The sequence below is a fragment of the Cydia pomonella genome, chromosome 15, assembly GCF_033807575.1.
Source record: "Cydia pomonella isolate Wapato2018A chromosome 15, ilCydPomo1, whole genome shotgun sequence".
NCBI lineage: Eukaryota > Metazoa > Arthropoda > Insecta > Lepidoptera > Tortricidae > Cydia > Cydia pomonella.
In genome coordinates this window covers 18,370,493-18,397,944 of record NC_084717.1, presented here as the reverse complement: position 1 = coordinate 18,397,944, position 27,452 = coordinate 18,370,493, and the positions used below count along the sequence as shown (strand labels likewise).

General features: G+C 37.1%; 2 protein-coding genes across 3 annotated transcripts in view; one reads left to right on the top strand and one right to left on the bottom strand.

Annotated features, from left to right (window-relative positions):
• The window catches only part of LOC133525882 (uncharacterized), a 69,378-nt gene extending 58,686 nt beyond the window's left edge, over nt 1-10,692 (top strand). The window contains exon 29 of the mRNA XM_061862292.1: nt 1,426-10,692. Within this exon, the coding sequence (XP_061718276.1) occupies nt 1,426-1,566 (141 nt within the window). The 3' untranslated portion in view covers nt 1,567-10,692. The remainder of the gene's footprint in view (nt 1-1,425) is intronic.
• Nucleotides 10,693-11,979: 1,287 nt separating this feature from the next.
• On the bottom strand, nt 11,980-27,309 carry LOC133525557 (thioredoxin, mitochondrial). Of its 2 annotated transcripts, none has more exons than XM_061861856.1 (4): nt 27,209-27,309; nt 22,447-22,577; nt 18,588-18,752; nt 11,980-17,502 (listed from the first exon to the last, which is right to left on the bottom strand). In XM_061861856.1, exons 2-4 carry the CDS (start codon nt 22,570-22,572, stop codon nt 17,371-17,373), a joined length of 423 nt encoding a protein of 140 aa, XP_061717840.1. In that variant the 5' UTR covers nt 22,573-22,577; nt 27,209-27,309; the 3' UTR covers nt 11,980-17,370. The 2 variants fall into 2 exon arrangements, with proteins under 2 accessions (XP_061717840.1, XP_061717839.1); XM_061861855.1 differs by lacking the exon at nt 27,209-27,309 and adding an exon at nt 26,754-27,187.
• Between the last annotated feature and the right edge of the window lie 143 nt (nt 27,310-27,452).

The following is a 27,452-nucleotide window of genomic DNA, read 5'->3' as shown; positions in this document are numbered from 1 at the left end:
ATATATACAGATGATTACTATAACTAGCTTATATCTAAAATAGGCCCTTGAGGCATTGTACCAAGGATGCTGGCGACATTTCCTCGTTGTATCGCAATACTGATACGTTGTGCGAGAAAGCCGCCAGCTCTTCGGTCATCAGTTACGTCAGCCAGACGTTTCGCGATTTCTCCAAAAAACTTGTGCGCGCTGGGACCCCGTGGACCTAGAGTTTCAAAAGCTGGCTGTAATTACTTTATGTAGCTTCAGATACTATACCTAAAAATGTGCAGCGAATTTAAGTTTGTCATACAAAACTTGTTTTTGATCATCGTTTGCTTAACAAACTGGAGCTATATAAACTAATTATAGGACTAGATATACCGCATGTCATTATATGTGCAAAGTTTCATTACAATCCAACACGTAGTTATAAAATTAGAACGAGACTCCGTTTGTATGGGAAGGTGAAATTCGAACGAGCTTGCCGGGGACTTGGTAACTACTGCGTTTTCTATTACCGAAGTTGAACTGCCGATGAAGTTTATAATTATAAAAAAACGGCATTTTTAATATATTTGAACTTTATTTACATAAAATCTCAATCAGAACTCACAAAATGAATAAAAATTTAAAACTAACTACGATTAAAATAACTAAAGTTAAAAATTAAAAATACCTATCAAAATTTTGCGCCCTTGGTAGGGTGCCCATTACGCAGGCAGCGTTCCCGCTCTAGATTGCGATTGCAATTCTCAACATTTTTAATTGTTTTGTAAAGTCAGTTCTTTTTTAGGGTTCCGTAGTCAACTAGGAACCCTTATAGTTTCGCCATATCCGTCTGTCTGTCTGTCCGAGGCGTTGCTCAGTGATCGTTAGTGCTAGAAAGCTGAAATTTGGCATGGATATATACATCAATAAAGCCGACAAAGTCGTACAATAAAATCAAAAAAAAATTTTTTTAGGGTACCTCCCCTGTACGTAAAGTGGGGGTGTTTTTTTTTTTGATTCAGCATTACTGTGTGGGGTATCGTTGGAAAGGTCTTTCAAAACTAATAGGGGTCTTCAACAAACATTTTTTTATAAAATGAATATGTTCGGAGATAATCGCTCCGAAAGAAAAAAAAATGTGTTCCCCCCCCCCTCTAACTTTTGAACCATAGGTCCAAAAAATATGAAAAAAATCGTGGAAGTAGAGCTTAACAAAGATATTATACGAAAACTATAGCGGACATGATCTGTTTAGCTGTTTTTGAGTTATTACAAAAAGTTTACCCTTCATAGTAAAAAAACGTACATCCACAGTTCATCCCTTGGTTAACAATCTACCATACTTTAAGCTCCATTTTAGCTTATTGTGACGGAAAAGTAACTACGGAACCCTACTCTGAGCATGGCCCGACATGCTCTTGGCCGGTTTTTGATAAATATAATCTTTATTCCCAGGTTGTGCACAAATGGACCCCCAACCACCGGGACCCTAAACTACGGTCCCACGTCGACAAGAGCATCCTTCTCATACAGATAGAAGACAAATTCGTACCCATCGCCGAGAACTGTGTTCAGGACCTTGGCGACGAGGTCTGAGGTGAAATAGACCTTAATACATGGATGCAAGACTCAAAATTGCGTTAGAAATTTCTACCTATACAAAGTGTTCATGATTCATGAAGATTTATTAACAAATTGGTGTAAAACGTGAATCATAATACAGGCGTATACGAGGTGCCGTTTTCAACCAAAAGGGTACTTATTGTCGGTTATCAATACGGCGCTATTTCTATAAAAAAATATTTTTAATGAATTTTTTTTTTTACGTCAATTTTTTTTTTCTTTTTCATTTTCTTTTTAATTCAATTTGAAATCAACCTTATCGACTACCGACAATGTGGTACCTTTTAGTTGAAATAATGGTTTCGTATGAGTTGCAATTTGCCGCGCTCAATGTGACCTTCTAAAACCGTCTGAGGGATAATTCCGTACAAGCCTCTAGACTTGAAATCTCGGTCTCATGATAGAAATAGTACAATCGTGTACAGAATTCCATTCTGTATGCGTAAGCGAGTGCAAGCAATTTCGGACTCTAATTCGTACAAGTAAGCTTCAAAATCACGCTCTCGTGTGGAAGTGTTGAAGTAGAAGACTTCCGTCATGTATTATGTATCATATTTCGTACGATTAATACTACAATCTTATGATTGTTCAAGTCTTTATACAACATTATGGCAATGAAATGTGATCCTTATATCTTACGCTTGTTTAAATTTGATCTTATGAATTGGAGGCTACATTTTATGACCGTAGTCATGAAACCACGCACGGTAAAATAGTACCTATTCCTTCAATTATTATTGTTTAAGAGCCACCCCACACTATAGTTTGTGAGACTAAGTTCACACATTTGACCAAATGACAACGCCCGTAGAACGTAAACGCATGACCCATTTAAATTATAAATTTATTTATTTAATCGTATGGCGATATTGTCAAATAGGCAAAGATACATAAAAGATTATAAGGCAACATCCAGGTTATGCAGCCACTGCACAGTTTCGGGCGTTGATGAGATCATCTGGTCTCCCCGGGTAGGCGCGGAGAGGACATCTCCGAATGATGTGCTCCATGGTTTGGTCTTCGATGCCACAATCACACAGCGCGGAGTCGGTCCATCCCCATTTGTGACGGAAAAAGTTACATCGTCCGTGTCCAGTTCTTAGGCGATTCAGTCGGCACCATTGCTTCCTAGGGAGGTCCATTCCCTTATACTTGGTCGTTGGGTCAATATTCACGGCCGAAGTTTCAGCTTGGTTCATCCAATCTTGTTTCCATAGCTGATCGGTGTCAAAGGTGTTTTATTTATAAATTATAAATAAAATCCCGTAATAATGATTGGGTTTGTCAAGTACTTAAAAAAAATATTTCGCTTTTCTTAAACATAACTTCGTTTACAGTACATATGGTGCTACTTTTCGGCACTAGTGCGTAAATTAGCACATTATGTAACTATCTCGAAAATTTAAAGGGTCATATGTACTGTAAAACCTTTACATAGTAAGTCGCATTCCCTATCTTTCGTACTTGTATCGTAAATAACTATTATATTATATTTTTTAGATCTTATTTATTGGATATTTTACGATAATAATTTATCACGCCAACAGTTATTATGTCTGCTCTTTTTAAAAAGCATTGTTGTTGCTGATTCTGTCGATTCGATTCATATAAAAATCGATTATATAATAATAAAAAATACATTTAAAACAAAAATATAAATACAGTAAAATACGACGTGAAAAAAGATTAATTAATAATTATAACGAAACAATAAGCACATGCAAAAATCGGTTGTAAAATCGATTCGAATAATTCGTTTATAATCACTAGATTTGACAAACGATACGTCTTAGCCTCATCACTACAAACTTCAATAGAGAACTATGAAATTACGGAAGGTAGATGAAAGGAACAGAATCTCCATATACCAAAAAATATCCGACAAAAAGACCATAAATAGATGGCGCTACAATACCTAGAATACTTGAGAAAAAATCTAATCATAGACAGCGCACTTCATTCCGCCAATAACGCCTAGGTTCTTAGCTACTCTAGCGCTACTCTGGAGAGATTTGGAACTATTATTTATAGCTGACAGCTAGACACTTTTGCAACAGTTCTGCCTAAGGAGATTCTGTTCCTTGCCTCTACCTTCCATATGTGAAATGTTGGAACTTAGATCTCACAGACTATAGCGTCTCCCGAGCATCGGCGTCTAGTTAACTCTATGGCTGCTGCTCGACGCAACGTTGGCGCAACTGCGAAGCGACGCCATTTTCCATAGCGCTGACTAGATGCCGACGCTCAAAACACGCTAGTGTGGGGTGGTTTTGTGATGCAGCCAATAGCAGAAGTTGTTTAGCGTTCGACATGTTTAAAATGATCGACACCCTTTTTTTTATTAGAACATTAGTGTAAGCCGATTATTTTGAACACTTCGTTTGCTTACCATCTTTTGCGTGTAATTTGTAAAGACAAAGTGTGGCGATGTCATAATTAATGTATAATTTCCACTTTCCGTCCTCACTTTGTCCTATTCAAGTTGATGCAATGTTAGCGTAAGCGGACTTTAATATGATTAATAATTTTTACAGTACATAAGGTGCTACTTTACCGCACTAGTACGTATCTCAAAAAGTTAATATGTACTGTTACGATACAAGTGCGAAAAATAGGAAATTCGAAACGAGTGGCGATAAATTAAAACAGGACCGAAGGGAGTGTTTTAAATCGACATGAGTTGCGAATTACCTATTCGCACATGTATCGTACGTTTTACAGTACATATGGCCCTTTAAATGTTCGACACAGTAAAGTAATATGCTAATTTTCGCACTAGTGCGGTAAAGTAGCACCATATGTACTGTAAAATGTTGTACGATACATGTGCGAAAAGGTAATTCGCAAGTCGTATCGATTTAAAATACTCCCTTCGGCCGTGTTTTAATTTATCCCCACTCGTTGCGTTCCTATTTTTCGTACTTGTACCGTAATGTGGGTTAAAATGTATTGAAACGAGTTTTCTGCATTTATTTGTCACAAAGTGTGAAGTATGATTAGCACAAATTATCGAAATTACGTACATTCTCATATCCTTCTAAATAATAGTGGTAATTTATTTGTCAATAATTCAAGCTATGGTGATGCTTATGATATACTTATTGGTAATTTTAATTTTTGGAGTTAACTATTACACGGAAACGGTTTTTAAGTTTTATTTGGTTTATCATTAAATTGATTTTGAATAAATTGATAAGTAACGTATTTAATAAGTTAATTACGATGGAGTGAAGCATATTCTAGATACATTGAATTTGGTGATTATTCAGTTAATGAAATTAAATAGTAAATTTATGGTACAGTCAAGGTATTAAATATCGATACGAACAAAGCGCCAAAAATATGTATACACGACCTTATTGCCAATATGCTAAGGTAGTGTGTACATATTTTTGTCACTTTGTCCGTATCGGTATTTAATACCTTGACTGTACCTATTCTAATGGAACTCAGTTAAAACATTTAGAAGTTTGGATATTTAAAAGACGTTAATAAAATTTTAATACGTGAAAGTTTATATAAAACTGGAATAAGACTACTTTATTAAAAGTAATTACCATCTAAAAATATCACGTTCACGGGCATATAAATGGTGCTTTTAAATTTTAGACACCAAATGATAGGTAGTGATTCAGATAATACAGGACAGCGACTTATACATATTAGCTGATATAATAAAAATATATAACAGCTATATATTATAGACTTATAAGTAAAACCATCGGTCTTAGCAAAGATAATTTGAAATCGAGGTGTATTGTCAAAGAAAATTTTGTAGCCACAGTACATTTACTGCCATCTTTCGACACATGATAAAAGCCTTTAGAACGCCATTTGACTTTTATCCTTATTCCTTTACTGATATGTGTTAAATTTGTTAAATATCAAAAAATGGCGCGATCTAATATGGCAGCATCGTATCGAGCGATGGCGCCATAACTTTTAGGTAGTGCCCGGTAAAATGGCGCCACTGTTTGATATTTATCATATATCAGTGAAAGAATACGGATCAAAGTAAAATGGCGTTCTAAAAGGTTTAAACGTGTGTCGAAATATGGCAGTAAATGTACTGTAGTTACAAAATTTTCTTTGACAATACACCTCTATTTCAAATTCTATTTGGTCTTACTTCAATCTAAGTATTCGAAACTTTAAATGTTTAAAAGAATTTACTTACCATGTATATAAAGTTAATACGTCAAATGGTTTAAGATTTGAATATAAATAGCAAATTATTCTGTAAACTGTAAAAATAGCATGTCAATAAATTGTATAACATTATATACTGTTGTACTTTGGCGATTCTATTCGGTTATGTATATAATAAGTTTCGTTGTGTGTGCTTCACATTAAACGTTTATGTAAATACACTGTACATTATGTAAAATATATGTAAACAACTGTATATTAATCGCTTTAATATATAAAAATACCCGTACACTTTGTTTTGTAAGTAGATTATTTATTTTTGTTATTTTTTTTAACTTCGCTCCCAAATTGAAATTTTCTTTGACGCCAAATATGTTGTATTAATATCATAGAGGAATATGTAAGCATAGAGTGCTCCCGATACAACAGTTTTCTTACCAAAAAGCTAATTATTTTCGTAGTCGACATCTGACGTCAAGCTGCAGATTTATCAGTACTGCTACTTCACAATAGATGTCGCGACGAATACTAAGTATTATTTTCAGCAATTTACAAGCAGAAGTTGAATAGCGGCGGCGCGCGCCGGAGCAGAGAGTCCGCTCAGTACAAAGTGCCATTTTCGCCGCACGCACACAGACGTTACATTTATAGGCGTTCTCGGGCACTCTCGGGCAGAGCCTAGTCGCGCTGTGCGCGCGTTGCTCACTTGACGTCCCCACCGCTACGTAGGTACCTACTGTCATGTACGTCAAAATGCAGTCTCTAAGGAATGTAAACATGATAAGATGTATGTATAAACGAATCGATGTATGTACTTATATTACCTACTCCTTTTTAAACTTTGAAATTAATACAGAAGCAACCCTAGTGAGTCGGGCAAGTTTAGGTATGTATTTTCAAGAACGGCGGGAACGGACCTTCTGTTTATTTTTAATTTTGTGGTTCCTTTTCGTTCAACGCGACATCTATTACTGATAAATCAGCTACTTGACGCTAGATGTCGACTACGAATATAATAAGTGTTTTGGTAAGTAAACTGCTGTATGGAGTGAGCGCTCTATGCTTTTCTCTATAGTTATATTTATGTCATTTACGTGTATTTATTGGGTAATGGGTAGAGTTCTATGTTGAATGCGTGCACATGATTACAAGTCGAATAATTGTAAACAAATATATAAATGTGTCCACGAGTCGTCTTATATTTATTTCGCCATTTTGTTTTGAAGTGTAAGCTTATACTTAAAAAATATAACAATACAGTTAGTGCGGCAATTTTCAGGAAACTTATAATACAAACAAACAATACTATCTTTTAGGTTGCCTACATTTTTAACCTTTTGAACGCCAAGAACCTAAAGTTGTGGTTACTAGTCGTGCCCACATCGCCAAGGACAACTATAGGTGTCATGGCGGACGCTATCGAAGTAACCTTCACACTTTAAAATAAGGTTTACATTACCTCGCTTGCGCCCGGGAGCTTGGCGTTTCAATGATGTTTGGGTATATGACAAAATGAGTTCAAAAGGTTAAAATTTGCCCCTTTTTTCTAGACTATAATTTTCATTTGACCATATTCGACGACTCGTTTCGTTTCGTGAACGCCAGTGCCGCTGTTTGTTGTCTATGATTGTGATGTATATTTGTATATCTATGTATTGTTTATAGAGTAAGTGGCGCGTTGAGTTTTACGAATTTAAGGGAGAATAAATTATTGAAGTTAAAACGTAAGTATCTTGATTGTCTTTTTTTCTAATGTAGGCTCGGTATGACGCTGATTTGATTCGTCCATTGTATTCTGTCAATACGGGTAAGTATGGCTGCGGGATAAAGGTATGACCGCTTAAACATTGATTAGACATAAGAGTTTATTACGAATTCATACATTTGTCACTAAACGCAAGTAGCAAATAAATAACTCGCAATAAACACAGTCTGAAAGTCAGCCACACTTACCCCTATTGACCACACTAATTTGTGTTAATTATTTAATCGAAAACGTGATTTTGTTTAAATCTTACTGGTGTACCATCAATTTTATTATAAGGTAATTAAAAACCTGTAATAATATCTACGTTTCTTGTTGCCAATATTGAGCAGTCTCATGATTTGAGCATAGTATTAAAATGTTTTAATAAATATTGTGCAACGGATGTTTTAATCAGATGGCAAAATACCGTGCTTTGCGTGGCACCACTGTGTCGAAAGTCCGTTTGGGATTACTAAACTTTGAACTGTCTAGAATATTAAACTGAGTTAAAATTACTAAAGTTTATTTTATCCTGTATTATTTCACTGTCATCATCAAGACCCTTATCTAAGACATTAAAAATCCGAGGAATCGCTACATCGTAGAAAAGACGCTTAAAAATAGATCTGTCATAAAAAGATTTTCAGTTTTCTTACTGGAAATAGTGCATACGCCGGCGCCGTATAATTTTTGTAATTGTTGAATAGTCAAATTTGCCCCATGGGCGCACTTTGCCCCTACTTGCCTTATGAATCACCTGTCTAGTTTGAAAGCAAATAATACGTTAAAATGTATCGTCAAAATAAAATAAAATTAGGGACTAAATTTCGTTGCTTGCTTTACTCCATTGATAGTATTCTCGAACGGACTACGCATATATTATATATTCTCAAGTTGCCTTAATATATTTTAGACTGATTTTTTATATTCGTGAGCGTGACATGTCTAGATATTGTAAGTCGCTCTGATTATTAATATTAAGGATATCAGTGTACTTACGTCGGGTTTAAGGCGGTTTCACATAGTTCTGTTCCATTTCAATATTCAACTTTATGCGTGTAGCTACCGTTATGTATTAAGCGACTTCTTATTTTAAAATTATTTATTTTTATTTTAAAAGTGTAAACAAAATATAGGGACCGTGCGCGTTGGAGGGTCTGCCATCTTGTGGTCTGAATCGGAACCATAAACATGCACATTTACACGTCAAGTGTTTTCTTGTGCATAGTATGTTCTGCCATCTTGTGGGCTACATCGGAACAATAAACCTCACATTTACGCTTCGCGCCAAAAATCTGACAGCTCCTGTGCTGCCTCCTACAGTTCATGCACGCTCCCTATATGTATACGTACGTGCACGTGTATTTTAAAAGTTTCATGTATATTTATTTGTCGATCTTGTTCTATTAAAATACATTAATTTACCTAAACAATGAGCAGCAAATGAAAAAACAATCCAAACGATTTTTATTTCTCGGTTGAAAGAAACTTATTTGTGTCGTGTACACCTTTTGAAGTTCTGTTTTATTTAAATGTCCGCTTAAATATGTTGACTGCAGACACCTATTTATAAACGGTATCTTTATCTTTTTTAGCTGTAAAAATTAGAACTAGATTCGTTCGAACCTCTCTTTAAAATATGTACCTATTTAAGGTTGACTTTCTCAATTTATAAATAATTCTGATTAAATTATTAGAAACATTGTTATAGCTCTTCTCTTTTAAAATTTTAATTAAACATAGTTAGTATTACTTTGCACAAACTTCTCTCAAAAACGTATTTGTAATAAAGTATCGTTATACACATTAAATTATATTTAAAGTAATGTGGCTCATTTTCATCGGACGATTTCTGATTCTGCATATCGCTGCACTTGTAACCAATCATAAATGAATAGTTTAAAAAAGACTAGAAAAACACGCTTTTATAAATGCACGTAAAAACCAGAAAACGACTATGATACGATATTCCATCATGGAATGCCAGTGCCTATCTTCCGGCTTCATCATCAGAGCTTGAAACCTCCTCGTGGTCAAAGTTCATTACAAGACTTTTCTAACAAATCCAAACACAGCTATGATACGATGTTCCATCATGAAGTTCCAGCTCATATCTTCCGGCTCCATCATCAGATCAGTGCGACAGTACCATATTATTGTATTGTCATTAGAACTATATACAGCTGCCAATTTTCATGATGCTACGATCCTTGGAAGATGGTTTAATTAGTTACCTTAGATTCCATTACATAATAACATACAGGTCGACCTAATAAAAGCGTGTTAAAAATGAGCCCATACTTAAATAACAGCTCAGTGTTGGCCGTACGTAAATTAGAATTGACCAATAACCATTACAAATAGAACCGTAAACTGTAACCGTCCGTTACGGTTCAATTTGTAATGGTTTATGGTCAATTCTAGTTAACGTTCGGCCAACACTTACAACTCCATTAAATTATAGACTTTATGTAGATATCACATTCCGTCCACTCGAATGTTTTCCTTTTAATAAATTCAATTTCAACCTTGACATGTCTTTTGACCCTTTATTGGTAGATTTCTGTGTCGACAATAAAGGCCGAATTACATCAGGTGCTTATCCAGCAATTCTTTGGCTTCTTGCGTAGACACGCTGTGAGCCGGAGCCATGCTGGCGTGGTTTGACTTTAATTTTATACATAGCGAGTTAAATAGTAACTCAAATGTATGGATTGTCAGTGTCAAAAGACAAATTTTGGTCGAATATTTGAGTTATGGAAGGTGGAGGTAAGGAATGGAATCTCCAATATCTCCATGTACCAAAAAATGTCATCAAAAACCCTTAAATAGGTGGCGCTACAATACCTAGAATACTTGAAAAAAAAAAACAAATCATAAACAGCGCACTTCACTCCGTCAATAACGCCTAGGTTCTTAGCTACTCTGGAGAGATTGGGAACTATTATTATAGCTGACAGCTGGACACTTGCAACAGTTCTACCATAAGAGATTTCACTCCTTTTAATTCCACACTCCATAATTTGAGTTCTTATCAACTTAAAACTTACCTCCTTGCTACAAAATAAGTTACGATGGTGTCTCCTATGTTCAAATGTGAGAAGTTAACTTCAGTTTCATGGTAGACCTAGTGTGAGCCGCCGATAGTACTGTTGATTGTGTTATACTATGAATATCAAAATAAAATCCTTCAAATGGTAAAAGTCGTTTTATTTCTGACAAAGATTATATTGATAACATTATCATATCAAGTATCATATTAAACCTAAAATGTCTTGAGAGGTGTCTATCCAAGAGGTAGGTATTTCGTGCGAGATCCTTTTTTCCCTGTGACACAGACGTTAGCGGAGACTTTTTCCATTTTAATTAGTTACTAAGCATTATTAGAGTTATACCAAGATAAGCCTTCAGCGATTTTGATGGCACATAGGTACTATAAAATTATGTTTAAAATAACGCTTATACCTATGTGCAAACTTTGAATAAACGTCTTTTATTATTTTTTAGTAGTATTTTTTTTCCATATTTCGGGACCATGGGATCCCAGAACTTTGGGAGGCGTGCGTGGGGCCGAAGACAACTGTGCAGACGCCCTCACTTCACTGTCGGGAACCCACCTGGTGGGCGCTCGTGAACTTTGTTCAGATGCCGGATAACCCGCTGGGCGGGTTTTGTACGCAGCTATAGACCACCGGTTTCTGGGGTAGTGCGCCGTTTTTTGTCTGGCAGTGAATGTGTTAAGACAATTGAATCTAAAAGCAAAGGATACACGAAGCGGATACCATCCCTGAACGCTAATTATTCTTATCGTATTTTTTTTTCAAGTCTGTTGTATGAGCATCCCAGAGGAACCTATAAACCTAATACCTATTCTGAAAAACAACATTCCATCAAAAACATTTTCATGTAAACTGTTGCCAAGACGAAGCCATAAGGCTCTCATTGTCAAAAAGTTATCAGATGTCTTGTAGAGCCAAGCCCTCTAACTCTGCCAGCCCTAATTTCACAAACTCTACACCTTAGTCAAATTATATGGCTATAATCCAAACCGACGTTACGAAGGTTCAAAAAAACTAGAAAAGGTAGGTACTAGGTAGTGTGCTTGCGCTTCGCTTTGCTTGTCTTGGCGGCGGTACTACCGTGCCCCCAGATAGTCATATTCCAAGCAAGAAAGTTCAAGCCGAAAGTTTGGAGTTTTTCTTAATGATATAATTTATAAGACGTATAATTTTAATTTTACTCATTTGTGAACACTACAGATCAAAACTAACTAGGGCCCATTTCGTGAAAGCTGATAATAATATATGCCCTTTTTAACTCGTAAAGGAATTCAAAATAGGCTTTCGCTCATCCAATTGACAAACTTTCATGAAAGTAAAAGGTAGGGGTGGGTCTAAGTTGGCAGATGGAGTTTTTGTTAAGTACTCGTATTTTGATATAATTGTTTTTGTATTGTCGTAGGTAGGCACAGTTTTAGAGTAAAACTCAAGTTGAAGAAAATATTCTTATTTATTCTAAAAACACTTCATAATCTGTTAAACTATAAATAACCAAATTTATAGACAAGTCAAAATCGCAGATGAATCCAACATCTCTAAATTTTATGATGTTAACTACTGTGGATGTGAATTTATCCATGATACAATATACCTACACGTTCTCGAATTTGGACACGTCGATATTTCTACATTTTTATGGCTTTTTAGTCAACAGCAGATAAGTTTCGTAAGTTTAGAAAATTACGAACTATTTATAATTTTGTAAATATTGTCTTATACTTAAAAAAATTACTATTCAAAATGTAATACCTCAAAAAGGCTCAATTTATGCCATTCAAATTGGCAGTAATTTTGTGTGATTTTATCACAGTCGTTCCGCAAAACTGTAATTTATTAAGGGTCTCCGCTCATAAATCGACGCGGAATCGGCAATGGCCAATATAGAAAAAACTGTGTCTACGCAAGAAGAACGAAAAAGACGTCTACGCGAGCCGAACGGTTTTTTCGTTTTTAACATAAAGCTTTTTTATTTATATCGGCTTTTGCCGATTCCGCGTCGATATACTTATGTGGGGAGACTCTAACACGCAGGTTTCTCGCTCGATACGCACACATTCACAACTCGAGGGCTAAGCGATGAATGGCTCCAACCCGATAAGGAGTATGTGCGTGTGTGTGTGTGCGAAATCGGCTGGGCATGAAGTCACAGGTTTGTCTTAGCGACCTCTGTCTATGAACTTTATGGATTTTATAAGCCTTTTTTCGTCATAAATCTGCTGTTGACTGTACATACATAAATAAATGTACGGTGGACGAATAGGGTACGAAGGACTACTACTCTTGAGTAAAATGGACCCGATAGTGGTCTTTATGTTTTACTACTTACTACTAAAGTATGACACGTCAAGCTCAGCGCATAAGATCTATAAACCACAAGCTTTCGATAGACTAAATAAGTGACATGAAGTTTCATTTAAAGTTGTCAAGGGCTTGCATGTAATCTTGTCAACGACTACTTTTTATCTGTCTTACATTGGTGGTAGATATCAGGGACCCGTCCACCCCTTCACAGAAAAAACCTTTAAATGGCTTAGTCGTTTATCGAATAGTCCCTTTTAATTGTTTACCTGTTCATTTGTCTTGGCTCTAGGAAGGGGTTTCCCTTTTAGAGATACCGCTAAAATGAAAGGGTAGCCCCTTCCTAATTTAAAAGAATATGACATCTGTGCTGTCAATGCGCTAGGCATCTAGTCCTTCACTTTAGACATAAATATGCAATAGTTTTGTACTAAAATTGATCAAAATTAAAGGGAGCCAACTGAACTTCATGTCAACTATCCAGTCTGCTCCGAACTATACTTATCTAACTTACCACCGGCTTAGCCAGTGTGGTCATTTGTTTACAATCCATTTTCTACTATTACGTTTACCCGAGTTAAAAACGGCTGGCGGAACTTGAGGACAAATTTCGATTTTTAAGAGTAGGTATAGAAAAACGCATTGAACGCCAAAACCCTTGACGGCGTCGTGAGATTCTGTTCATAGCGCCGAGAACTTAGTTATGCCTTAAGCTGTTATGCCTCAAGGGTTGCCATCTCTAAAATTTGGAAACCAGGACAAGCCGCGTGAAAACCCCGGATTTTAAAGTCCAGAACCCGGACACGTCAACAGGATGTGCGTGTGTCGCGGGCGGCCTAAGACTTAAATTTTTTAAACCTGGACTACAAAGGAAGGACCCCCCCCCCCCCCCGGACGCCCTCTAAACTAGGATAAATCCAGGGAAACCCGGACGGATGACAACCCTATGTCAAGGTAACCTTTATGCTTTCAAGTAGCTTTGTATTGGCGTGTGTGACTTTTTTATATGCCAAATTAAAAAGAGTCTCACCAACCGTTCTTACTCCAGCTAACCTATGTGTTACTTACTACATAATTGTGAATTTACTACAATTACACTAGGGTTTATATCTATTCAATGAATAGCAACAAAATGCACTGATTTTATTACATTGTACAGTCAACTATATTTACAAGTATGAAAAACTCCAAAATGATCGACAATTCATGTATATGACTGTCTGTCTTGATTTTGACATAACTGTTTCCGTTGACAGAGAAAATAACAGATATTTTAGAGATTTTTATTCTTGTAAGTAAGTTTAACTGTAGGAACCTACTAAATTAATAAATTCGCTCCACCTATGCATATGCAAAATAATGTAAAATGTATAACAGTGGGATGGATACATAGCACCTCAAAAACTGTAATTATTCACAACTTATTGTTCTATTAGTGTTTTATTTGCCTAGTCTGTATAAAGTTATCGAAATTATAAAACTGTGGTAATACATAAAGGTATACAAAAAGCAGCGTAAAGAATCATGCAGCATTATATTATAGTAAACACCTCTATAATGGAACAGGCACCAGTAATGGGATGGTATAGACAAATCCTGCAAAACAAGTATTTACCATCAGTTTTTAATCGCTGGCAACATTTTACCATAAACAAGAGCCAAAGAGCTGCTTAAGTTAAATTTTTCATTGACATTTGATAGTTTGAAAATTAATGGCTCCATACATTCCATGACTGGAGCAAAAAACCATAGTTTTAATTGGTTAATAATATTAAAACCAATTGCAGTAGCTTTCATTCAATACATAGAAAACTTAAAGGACGAATTGGATATTCAACTTTTAAAGCATAAAGCGGTAGAAATTTTACAGATGTCAGTGAAATATCAAAAATACTCCAAATTTTCTCTTAAATGTCCCATGATTGGTGCCTTTAACATATAAGCAATAATTTAGTACCCAATGACGTCTAAATACGTCTCGAAGGATGACATAGTGACGTTGATAAACGTCAAGGTATCGTATTTTATACTAATTTTAGTACCTACAACATTCGAGAAAGCTATAATCCCTGTATTAGAGATAGCACACTAAAGACAGATCTACTTCTAACAAACCATTACAGCCGCGATAGGCTACCTAAAGTTTTACGATCATTGTTATTCAATTTTGAACTTTGTGGCAAGTAACTGTTATTTATTGCATTATTTACAGAATCCTATATTATTTGCACACGGCGCACACCGTGCAGGTGAAGGTGTAAGCTGCTTGCAAAAGTTACTCGTATGCAAGCGCTATTAGTGTCATTTTTATCTACGGCATTTTTAACTACATGTACAGTATTCAGGGAAAGTCTAGCTAGTTTGAAGGCCAGCGAAGCTGAGATATGTCCAGTGCGGTACAGTATAGAGAATTACAGATACTTCAATTTTAAACCTATTTATATTTCTAAAAACGTCATAGACAAGGCCAACATTAAACAGTGAAACTATTTCAAATGTTTAATCCCTGCAGCTGCGGCTGTTTACAAGTCCCTTTTCCAGACATAGTATGATTTATCGACTACATACGCGCCAAGAGAATGTCAACCCTAGCAATCCGGTTTAAGGTTAAAATTAGTTTGGACTCTCGGGAAATGTGGCTTTTCAAATTAATCATCAAAGCCGGGCATTTTTTGGGAAAACCTTGTAGATTGGTTCGGTCTGGAAAAGGCTTAAGACAGCTATCATAGTTTTTCCAAAGATGACTCTTATCAGTATCAGTGTTGGCCAAACGTTAATTAGAATTGAAAATATTGAACATTAACCATCAAAAATTGAACCGTAAACCGTAACGGACGGTTAAGTTTACGGTTCAATTTGTAATTGTTAATTTTCAATATTTTCAATTCTAATTAACGTTCGGCCAATACTGATCAGTATTATATCTCAGTTTACATTAAATTCTAGGTTTTTAACAGGAATTTACATTCCTGTTCTATGTTTCTACTGCTACACAAACTACGTAATAATAGTGGCTCTTATAGACTGTACCAGAAATATTTGAAATATATAGTAAATTATACTTAGATGTATAGTTTATGAATATAATAAAACAGTCTTACATAGACTAGGCTTTGATTAGTGTTTTTTTTATGATAGCAATAGCCTAATATTTTTTAATAAAATTCAATATATAAATTATTGTACTGAGTTATTCAGAAGTATTACAGTAGTCAAAAATATGTTATATTGTAAGGTACACAAAAATTATAAAATATTTATTTTACATCAAGTTTACTAGATTGTCTAAGCTGTATTTTTATATTCCTGATACTACGGTGACTGCTTACCATCAGGCGGGCCGAATAATGTTTGCCACCGACGTGGTATAAAAAATACAATCCAATTATTTTACTTTTGGCAAAATAAACCAATAATGGGGGCAAATAAACAGTCATTTTAGTATTAGAGAAAAAAAACAAGGACCAGATTTGTATTGACTATATCTTATTGGGCACATGAACACAATATAACAATCAATCTATCTACTTATATCACGAAAATTGCGAGATAACTTATATTTAACCAATTATAAAATTATTGCTTGAACAAATTAATTGCTACCTACACAACAACGAATACAAAAATATGACAACACGTAACTTATTTACAAATTGGGTACTACGTACTATTTCATACCAAAAAACGGGCCTCAAAAAACGTTTTTACAGTACCTATACAGCACTAGTGCGTAATTTAGCACATTATGTAACTATGTCGAAAATTTGAAGGGTCATATATATTATCGTAATGTAGTATTACGATACAAGTGCGAAAAATAGGAAATTCGAAACGAGTGGCGATAAATTAAAACACGACCGAAGGGAGTGTTTTAAATCAGCACGAGTTGCGAATTACCTCTTCGCACATGTATCGTACAACGTTTTACAGTACATATGGCCCTTTAAATGTTCGACACAGTAACGTAATATGCTAGTGTGGTAAAGTAGCAACATATGTACTGTAAATAACTATTATAGGTACTCTTTCAGCCACATCACCAAATAAAAAAAGGATTCTTGACAATAGTATAACAATAAAGAAACATGAAGTGTGAGAATTGAAAGCGAATTCATATTATAAAACAACTTTGACAAAGATAATTCAGTAGACATTTTGGAAATATTCGCAAAACTTCCAGATTTTTATCTGGCAAATTTAGATCCTTGGAAGTTGAGGATTAAGACCTCGTAGGTTCGTGGTCTCTCTCACTCTCACTGAGCGTACAAGCGAGACGGATTTGCCTGCTTGCTCTCACCACAGTCCAATTCAGAGTTTCAAATCAAAATGTAAAATTGTACTGCTGTGACACCCCTAACAAGTAAAACATCTACGATTTTAAGCCTTTGTGAATTTTCGTGTCTCTTCTTTCTGTCCTAGGAAAAAGGTACTTACACTTTGCTCTATATTGACTATTATCTACTCTGTGATAAAATAACTGTCTTTAGTTTCCCTCCCACACTCCATACTTAGCTGAGCAGGTATTTACGCGCCATCTTTCTTTTTACCGGACATCCGGTCGATGAGGTTGGTGATCATGTCGGCTTCGACCAGGCCGATGAACTTGTCCACTATCAGACCGTTTTTGATGGCTATCACAGCTGGAACTGCTTTTACCTGCCAGAGAAAATAATAAAAATATGAAAAAAAAAATAAGGCTTGGTTGGTACGGTGGGTACGTAATCGTTCAGTGTGGCGTTTTTGAGGAAACCTTTTTTTTGCAAATTATAATTCGTTTGAGGTGAGCGTTCCGACTGAACGTCTAGCGATCTTCAACAAGAAGGAATTTTGGCCGAAGGGTTTCATTTTCTTTTATACATGTCAATGTCGAACCCTCCAAGCTGTGCTTAAGTTACGATGGCATAACAAGTAAATAAATGTATACGTGTCTGTTTTATATTAGAACTACCCGATCGCCAAATTAAGGATACTCTCAAAAACTTTAAAGAAGTTAATCCCTTTTGCTGTTGTCCCTAACCAAATCTTAAACTACACTACTCACATGGTAGACGCACCTCAAACGGGTGCATCAGATCAGTATTATCTTCAACGTCCACCACAGCCAAGTCCAGGTTACCTAGTGACTCAATCAATTCTGGAAGCTTCGAGTGAGGATCTTGCATGGCTCGCATTACTCCGCATGAAAGTCACTGTATCTAGTTTGTTTAATGTTTTGTTGTTGTTGTTTGGACTCACCTCAAACGTGTGTACCAGCTCAGCAGTGACTCAATCAATTCTGGAAGCTTCGAGTGAGGATCTTGCATGGCTCGCATTACTCCGTATGGAAGTCACTGTATCTAGTTTGTTTCATGTTAATATGTTGTTGTTGTTTGGACTCACCTCAAACGTGTGTACCAGCTCAGCATTATCTTCCACGTCCACCACAGCCAAGTCCAGGTTACCTAGTGACTCAATCAATTCTGGAAGCTTCAAGTGAGGATCTTGCATGGCTCGCATTACTCCGTATGGAAGTCACTGTATCTAGTTTGTTTCATGTTATGTTGTTGTTGTTTGGACTCACCTCAAACGTGTGTACCAGCTCAGCATTATCTTCCACGTCCACCACAGCCAAGTCCAGGTTACCTAGTGACTCAATCAATTCTGGAAGCTTCAAGTGAGGATCTTGCATGGCTCGCATTACTCCGTATGGAAGTCACTGTATCTAGTTTGTTTCATGTTATGTTGTTGTTGTTTGGACTCACCTCAAACGTGTGTACCAGCTCAGCATTATCTTCCACGTCCACCACAGCCAAGTCCAGGTTGCCTAGTGGCTCAATCAGCTCTCGAAGCTTCGGGGTGAGGATCTTGCATGGCTCGCACCACTCCGCGTGGAAGTTCACTATGACTGGTTTGTCGTTGTTCATCACCTGGAAAATAAATGATTGGAATTAAATTTATGACGGTATTGCCTATTGATTGGACCACTTGTCGTGGTATTAATGTTGGTGGATTGTGCGCAGAGGCAAAATATTATTTAAAGTGCCGTGGGTTCAGGTCCTTCTCCCAACGCAGCTCGGTGAGCACCGTGAGGACGGCCGTGCGTGCCCGGGATCTCGAATAGCATTGTTATTGAATTATTACTTTCAGTTACATATTTTTATAAGTGATCGATGAGTTCGATCAAAAATAGCATTTTTAGAAGCATTTTCCAAGTTAACATGTTTTGTGAAAAAAAAGTAACAGATTTTTTATGGTGCATTTTAGACCTATGTTCGTGATATTTTATATTAAGCGAACATTGTTTAATCAGGTCTCCAATAGATGAAGTTATTAGAGAAAGCCTTTTTTAGCAACTGTATCATGAACTAAATTTTTTTTAATAGCCTATTTTGTGTCCCACTGCTGGGCAAAGGCCTCCCCTTTTTTCCGCACTGCACCTCGAGTCAAAAGGAATGTATTGAAAAAAATTGCCACAAGCTAATTAATGGCGAGTCCTGTAGGGCTAGGATGCTCGGGTTTGTATCACCTGTCACGTTATAACAAGATGTAAGTGCGAAAGAGACGCGTGACATGACAAGTGATAATAATGCGACCATGACACCGCCGCTATAAACGTAAGAGAAGCAAAGAAATAAGCCCATAGTCACGTAATAGGGAAATCCTTATACATACATTAATCTATTTTAGTACACCCCTCGGATTTAACGACGTTTGCACGCCCCATCTAAGTAAATTAGGGAACACGACCCATATTGGCATTCCTCCAATAGAAATGGGTACGTATATTTTTATCTTTACTCCCAACTTTGGTCATGGTATGGCTTGACTTTCGTTCTTAAAGAAACGAATAAACTTACGATGAAAGAAATCAATCTGTAAATCGAGAAACAGGGTATACCGTGAACCACTTCGTTCATTCGTCTATTTGCCTCTATATCACTCGAATAAGCGTATAGAATAAGCATAAGTGATATATAAACCGATAACGAAAACTGAACTCGATTTTCGCGGTAGGCCCTCAGAACGTGTCGATCGTTAGGGAGATAGAACAAGGTTGGTGACCTTCCGCTGTCATGCCAAGAACCTACAGATACAGGACCGACGTAGGCCTAATAAGGTACGCCATTAAGCGTTAGAAAGAGCAAGCGATATTACTATATCGATCCACCTAATAGCAGCTTAGATTGGCGTAATACGGCAGCAACATATATATCCACCAAAGATCGATTGATGATTACTATGATTTACCTAATCTGTAATCTTGAGATTACTTATAACATATGCCGACACATTTATCATATCATCAAAGGAAACTGTACGTTATCTTTTAGCGTATTTCATCGGGGTTACCCTAAACTAAACAATTCTTATTCAAATCGAAGTTAATGACACAAACATTAGAATATACTATTCAAAGTGGGTGGCCCTTATCACCAAAGGTCATTCAAACCATTAAAACTTTATTATCTCAGCTTATCATCATATTAATTAATGTTACATTGACACGAAAACTCTATGCCAAATATAACTTGAATATCACTAAGAACACGCGTTGCGCGATAATTATTTTAACTAGTCTAATCTTAAATAAATATTTATGCAAATAATAACCTTATCAATTAATACCGAAGGTTGAAAGTTTAGGTAAATCGGAACAAAAATATCTGAACACGCTCTCTAACGCCTTGACAATAGAGGCGTGTTCAGATATTTGCGAGCACCTCGGCCGCTCCGATATATCTGATGGCGACTATACATAGAAGTCAAAGATACGTTTCAACGAAAAATTTAAACGTCTTTGACGTCGCTTGTACGATCTCTTATCTAATCTAGCAAAAGTATCTACGTAAAATTAAATCTTATCTCTAAAGGCCGAGGGTTGAAAGTTCAGTAAAATGTGGAATGGCATTGCACTTGGCACGTTTGCTAAAAGTATATGCATGACTTCTGTATCGGGAGCATGTAATAAGAAAGATAACTGTGTGCTAAGTGCGACGAGCTTAAGGCCAGACCCACGTGGCCATACTTTACAATATGTCGGAGGGGCGCTGATCTGCACATTCGCTGCAAAAATTGGCTATATCAGTCATCTGAGAGCGCACCAGCGACGCTCTCAGCGGTAGAACGCAGTCGCTGTGGTCGAAAACGACTAGGAGTACCTATGCGACTCCAAGTCTATTTTTTGGCTAAAAATATTTCAGAATCAATTTCAAATGTCAAACTTGGGGCAAGATTTTTCTTGGCTTGTACATTTAAAAACTCGTATTATTATAAACGCAGGAAATATGATTGTAGCACAGCCTTTACTCTAAATGACCATTCTAGTTGTCGAGTACAAGCTAGGGGTGGCCCTTTATCTATTATTTGATTTGTAACCTATTACTCATAAGGCAGGTCCACACAGAGCGAGCGAGCACGTACGTGCGAGGCAATTTTCTCACGCACAAATCGGCCAGTGTAGACGTGTCTCGGCCGAGGCGGCGCGTGCGTTTCCCTCACCCGAGCGCGCTGCCTGGGCCGACGCACGTTTACACTGGCCGGTTTGTGTGTGAGGAAATTGCCTCGCGCGTATGCTCGCTCTGTGTGGACCCGGCTATAGAGATAGAGTCGATAATCCATTGAACCTTTAAGATGGTTGTGACGACTTTCTACTACGTGGTCAATTCTGTGTTTTGCGGTAAACCAAACTCTTGCTTTCTTAAGGACGCTGCGAAGTGGATTGCTGGATTGGCCCTAGGATAAAACAAAGTGGTATCGTACCTTGTTGATGAACTCCTCGCTGTTCTTGACCAGTATGGTTTCGTTGTGTACAATGGACGTGCAGATGAAGCGAAGCGCCACCGTCCGAAACCATTCGCCCCGGCACCCGTTTGGCCCTAGGATAAAACAAAGTGGTATCGTACCTTATTGTTGATGAACTCCTCGCTGTTCTTGACCAGTATGGTTTCGTTGTGTACAATGGACGTGCAGATGAAGCGAAGCGCCACCGTCCGAAACCATTCGCCCCGGCACCCGTTTGGCCCTAGGATAAAACAAAGTGGTATCGTACCTTGTTGATGAACTCCTTGCTGTTCTTGACCAGTATGGTTTCGTTGTGTACAATGGACGTGGAGATGAAGCGAAGCGCCACCGTCCGCAACCATTCGCCCCGGCACCCGTTTGGCCCTAGGATAAAACAAAGTGGTATCGTACCTTGATGATGAACTCCTCGCTGTTCTTGACCAGTATGGTTTCGTTGTGTACAATGGACGTGGAGATGGAGCGAAGCGCCACCGTCCGCAACCATTCGCCCCGGCACCCGTTTGGCCCTAGGATAAAACAAAGTGGTATCGTACCTTGTTGATGAACTCCTCGCTGTTCTTGACCAGTATGGTTTCGTTGTGTACAATGGACGTGGAGATGGAGCGAAGCGCCACCGACCGCAACCATTCGCCCCAGCACCCGTTTGGCCCTAGGATAAAACAAAGTGGTATCGTACCTTGTTGATGAACTCCTCGCTGTTCTTGACCAGTATGGTTTCGTCGTGTACAATGGACGTGGAGATGGAGCGAAGTGCCACCGTTCGCAACCCGTCGCCCCGGCACTCTTTTGGCCCTAGGGTAAAGCAAAGTGGTATCGTACCTTGTTGACGAACTCCTCATTGTTCTTGACCAGTATGGTCTCGTTGTGTACGATGGACGTGGAGATGGAGCGACGCGCCGCTAGCCGCAGCGGCGAGCAGAGCCCGCGACTCAGCGCGGACGACATGGTGTCTGAAACATAGAAATAAAAAAATCGTAAAAACTAACACCGTCAGTAGATGATGTATAGTAACACAAACGGAACGTAAGGCCGGGGATTGGACGCAAGCGGCGCGCGGTTCGGCGAGCGGCAAATCAAGGCCTTTCATACAATGCGCTTGGCCAAATGTATGAACGACTTTGATTTGCCGTTCGCTAACTCGTAAAGGCCAAGCCACATATTTTGGCTAAGGTGTAGAGCTTGTGAATTTAGGGCTTGTAGAGTTAGAAGCTTGGCTCTACATGAGATCTGATAACTTTTTGAGAGTGCGAGTAATATAAAACCTGAAATATGTATTTTATTATTTATAACAAGAAGACCATATATTTTATAAATTTTCAGACCTCGAGCATCAAAATTTGCGGAACCCTGATACAAATTTTCTTCTCCTAGTTTAAGGGGTTGGGGGTAAACTAGCTTACATACCAAATTTCAGTCTTCTAGGACTTCAGGAACTGCCCTAAGAGTTTTGATGATCAGTTTGAGTCAGTGACGAAATCGGGTATTATTCGATTTCAATAAAATCTTAAGTATAAGAGTTATGCAATTGAAACTTTTATGTTTATTAAGGCCACTATTGCCGGCCAGTGTAGACGTGCCTCGGCCGATGCGGCGTGCTCAGGCGAGGAAAACGCGCGCGCCGCCTCGGCCGAGGCACGTGTACACTGGCCGGTTTGTGCGTGAGGAAATTGCCTCGCGCGTATGCTCTCTCTGCGGGTCCGCGCTATTGACATCATATCCCGAGAATTTTGTTTATCTGGGATAATCCAAACCCAAATTATGAGGCTTCAAAAAAACGACGAAGCACTTCGAGAAAAGCGTGGGTAGTGCCCTTGCGCTTCACTTGGCTCGTTTTTTGGTCTTATGGTTGGGAGATTTTGCGTTTAAAGGTTAAATAAATTAGGGATTAGGTATAAATTGTAAAGAGATGACATCGGTCACCGTACCCAAGCTGTTTGGGTCAAGGAAATTTTGGTTCACGCTAAAGGAATTGCATTTACATTTATGATAATATATTATAAACATTTTTGATAACCATCTTTTTTTTTTACTTACACTGTGCCACTTAGTGTAATTCGTTTCTAAGCCCACATAGCCGCAGTGTGTTAATACCTAATTATTGTGTTAATAATAGCACACATAACATTACAAATATGCATTTAGCAAGACAAGGCAAGAGTAAACTCATTAAAATGCTGGCAAATCACATGCAAATTAGTTATAAATTTGCATTAGCAATAAACCGCTTCCTACTAGTGAAGGTCATGTCTGTTTATAATAAATAATAAATATTATAGGACATTATTACACAAATTGACTAAGTCCCACAGTAAGCTCAATAAGGCTTGTCAAGGGTACTTAGACAACAATATATATAATATATAAATATTTATAAATACTTAAATACATAGAAAACACCCATGACTCAGGAACAAATATCCATGCTCATCACACAAATAAATGCCGTTACCAGGATTTGAACCCGGGACCATCAGCTTCGTAGGCAGGGTCACTACCCACTAGGCCAAACCGGTCGTCAAGTCAAGTGAACGTCATGTCTGTTTATTAAGCTATTAATATATGTTAACATGTTTGACTGCTTTTGTATTTTGCAAGTAAACTCTGCAGAGACTTAGGAATTATAATTTAGTTTTATAGGTAGGCACTCCTTATGAATAATATGTAGTCGCGTTTATGTGGCGCTATGCCGTCTTTAATGTAACTTACAAGCACAAATGTTGTATCTCACATTTTTTTTAATTATATTTATATTAATACAACCCGGCAGCTTGAACATGTCATGCTCGCTTAAAAGTCTTTACTTACGGTGGCGTCGTTGATCGGGTCGCCACTTTCCCGAATGAAGGTTGAGGGAGGCGATGGCTGAGATACACGTCATACTCGTGAACGGGTGCTGTTTGTGGAGACCGGTCTGTTTAAGCTTACACGGGGTACAGGTTATGTTAAAGTATGTAACTTTACTTTTGAGTGACATTAACGTGAGACACTTCATTCGGTTCTTGTCTGTTTTAATTTTTTTGTCTTTTAATTATTTATATAAGAATTCAAGCCTTGGCGACCCTCTACATCTCTAAGGATAATTTAATATATATTTTTATATTTTATCTCTGACACGTAGAGACTTATACATCTCTAAAGAATTTTAGTATTTTATGGTTTTATTTTTTTATCATAGTTTTTTTTTGTGTAATTTGACATTTAGAGACAGTATACATCTCTAATAAAGTATTTATTATTTCATAGATTCGATATTTGTAATTGTTTTTATTTTAATTTATTGTTTGTAAAAATGGACATGTAAAAGTGCCCCTGTGGCCTATTTGCTGAATAAATGTTTGATATTTGATATTTGAATGGCAAAGTGTGGCGGTGTCAGTATAAACATCAAATTACTGTGAATATAGGACACACTTTGTCATGAGACATGATCTTGGTCTTGGTTGGGTGTTTCAAACCAAACTTTGTGTATGGAACACTTTTGGGACAACTTTGGTGATTATTTGTTCCATTTTACTTGACTTTGGTGATTTATATCTAACATAATTTTAACAAAAGTGAAGCTATTAATTTTTTAAAGTGATTTCAGATGAAAATACACTATATAAATTTACGCCTAGGATACTTACAAATGTAAAAACTTCAATAATAAAGGCTATTTTTATTTTATTTTATATATAAATTTATATTAAGCATAATTGCAGCATAGATAATTATTAGAAAAATCATAAAGGTAATTTGCATACAATTGTTTGATAAGAGGTGCAAGTATCCCACATGATATTAGACATTATGAATTACATCACTACGCCTGATAAAACAAAATCCCCTGCCGCGTCTGTCTGTATGTATGTATTTTCGCGATAAACTCAAAAACTACTTAATGGATTTATATGCCATTTTCACCTTTCAATTGAGTGATTCTTGAGGAAGGTGTATATGACATTTTATTTCTTATTAACATAGCTGTGGTATTGGAAACCTTGTGTTTTTATTAAACTACTAGTTTTTAGGAAAGCAACTGCCATCTGAGTTCCAGTTTCCTCACTATGTTTTCTTTCAACGAAAAGCAGTTGCTTTGTCGCTAATATAAAATGATACTTCGTACATAAGTTCCAAAACACTCGTTGGTACAACCCGGGGTTTGAACCCCAGTCTCCAGATTGAAGTGAGAATCGGAGTGAACTCGGATGCTCTTACCGCTAGGCCACCAACATATACAGAAAAGATATCAATAAACAGTAAACATCACTAGTTCATTAAATTCTCCATGTATCTGACCATGATATAAGTATTTTAAAACTGTTTATGAGATCACATAAGAATAGTGAATGTTATCTATTTCATTCTGATGATAAGACAATACAGACAGTCTTCAGAACAGTTATAATTTGTTTATAGTAGGTTTATTCCAGATAACATCTATCCGATAACTAACAGATAAATATAGTGGTTTCTCCAACTGACTTTTAATTTGTTTAATTTAGCTGTATAAATTATGTAGTCTTATAGGAATAAGCTTAAGTGGGGTTGGGCAGGACACGTCTGCCGTATGCACCCGGATCGGTGGGCCAAATTGGCTACCGAATGGATACCGCAGATTAGCCGGGGCAGAGGCAGACCAAAAAAGAGATGGCGGGATGACCTCGACGCTTTTTGCAGAGACTGGCGGGAACATACTTCAAACCGTGATGAGTGGCGGAAAAAAGGGGAGGCCTTTGCCCAGCAGTGGGACACAAGATAGGCTAGAAAAAAAAAAAAAAAAAAAAAAAAAAAAAAAAAAAAAAAAAAAAATAGGAATTTAAAATTATCTAAAAAGCTGAAATCAAGATGGAATGGATGAAAAAATGTAGTTAAAAATATGAAATAAGAGGGTACATATAGCACATCTATTCTAGTGTAAATCATTAATCATGCAAAGTTTGTTTTACAACAGTGAATTCATCAGATGAGATATGTATGGTACCAGTCTGAAGTTATAAACATATATGTACATTTTAAACCTTATTAAAAGCAAATAAGGTACAAGATCGTATACCTATTTATGATCATAACATAAGACACCACGACATGTACAAGAAAAATAGGCTTATATAATAAGGAAAGCATGAAGGGATGGAAGCACTTACCCTTAAACTTAATTAATAGAGCCCAATCGTCTTATTTTAGTAGTTTCAAGAGGAGTCAAACACACATGAGCGACGCAGTACGCGCAACCAACAACCACACTAGCCAGCAAGAACGACAGAACAGCGAATCTAAACACGAACAGTCTATCGTAAAAATTGGCAGAACTACTGCCCTCCCCTTTTGGCAAAGCTAATAACACAACGGTTATCACTGCAGACACTGGCACCGCGATTTTCCCGACGTAGTGACCCGTACGCACCGACACCCAACACAGCATAAACGTTACAAACCAAATCACCGCCAAACAATACACCCCTACGCCGAAACTAGACATCTCTTATTATATTACACATCACAATAGTTAGTCCAGCATGCGATAGATGTAGTAATAGGTCAGTGGATAATGATTTTACAAGGCGGTTAGTACTAGTTTTCTTGTTTTAGCGATAAAAACCTTGAATAGACGATTCACAACAAAAAATCCGTGCGTCACGTTCACACACACACAAATTTGACAGATGACGAATGACGGTGACGGTGACGGTATGAAGCGACGTGAAGTTGACGTGAAGCGAGCTTTGACGATCGGATATATGTGTCAACATTTTAGCGCATAGACAATGTTATTTTATTATTTTATTAAAGAATCGGTAACATCAAAAACTTAAAATAAATGAAATTAAATATGAGAAATTTCT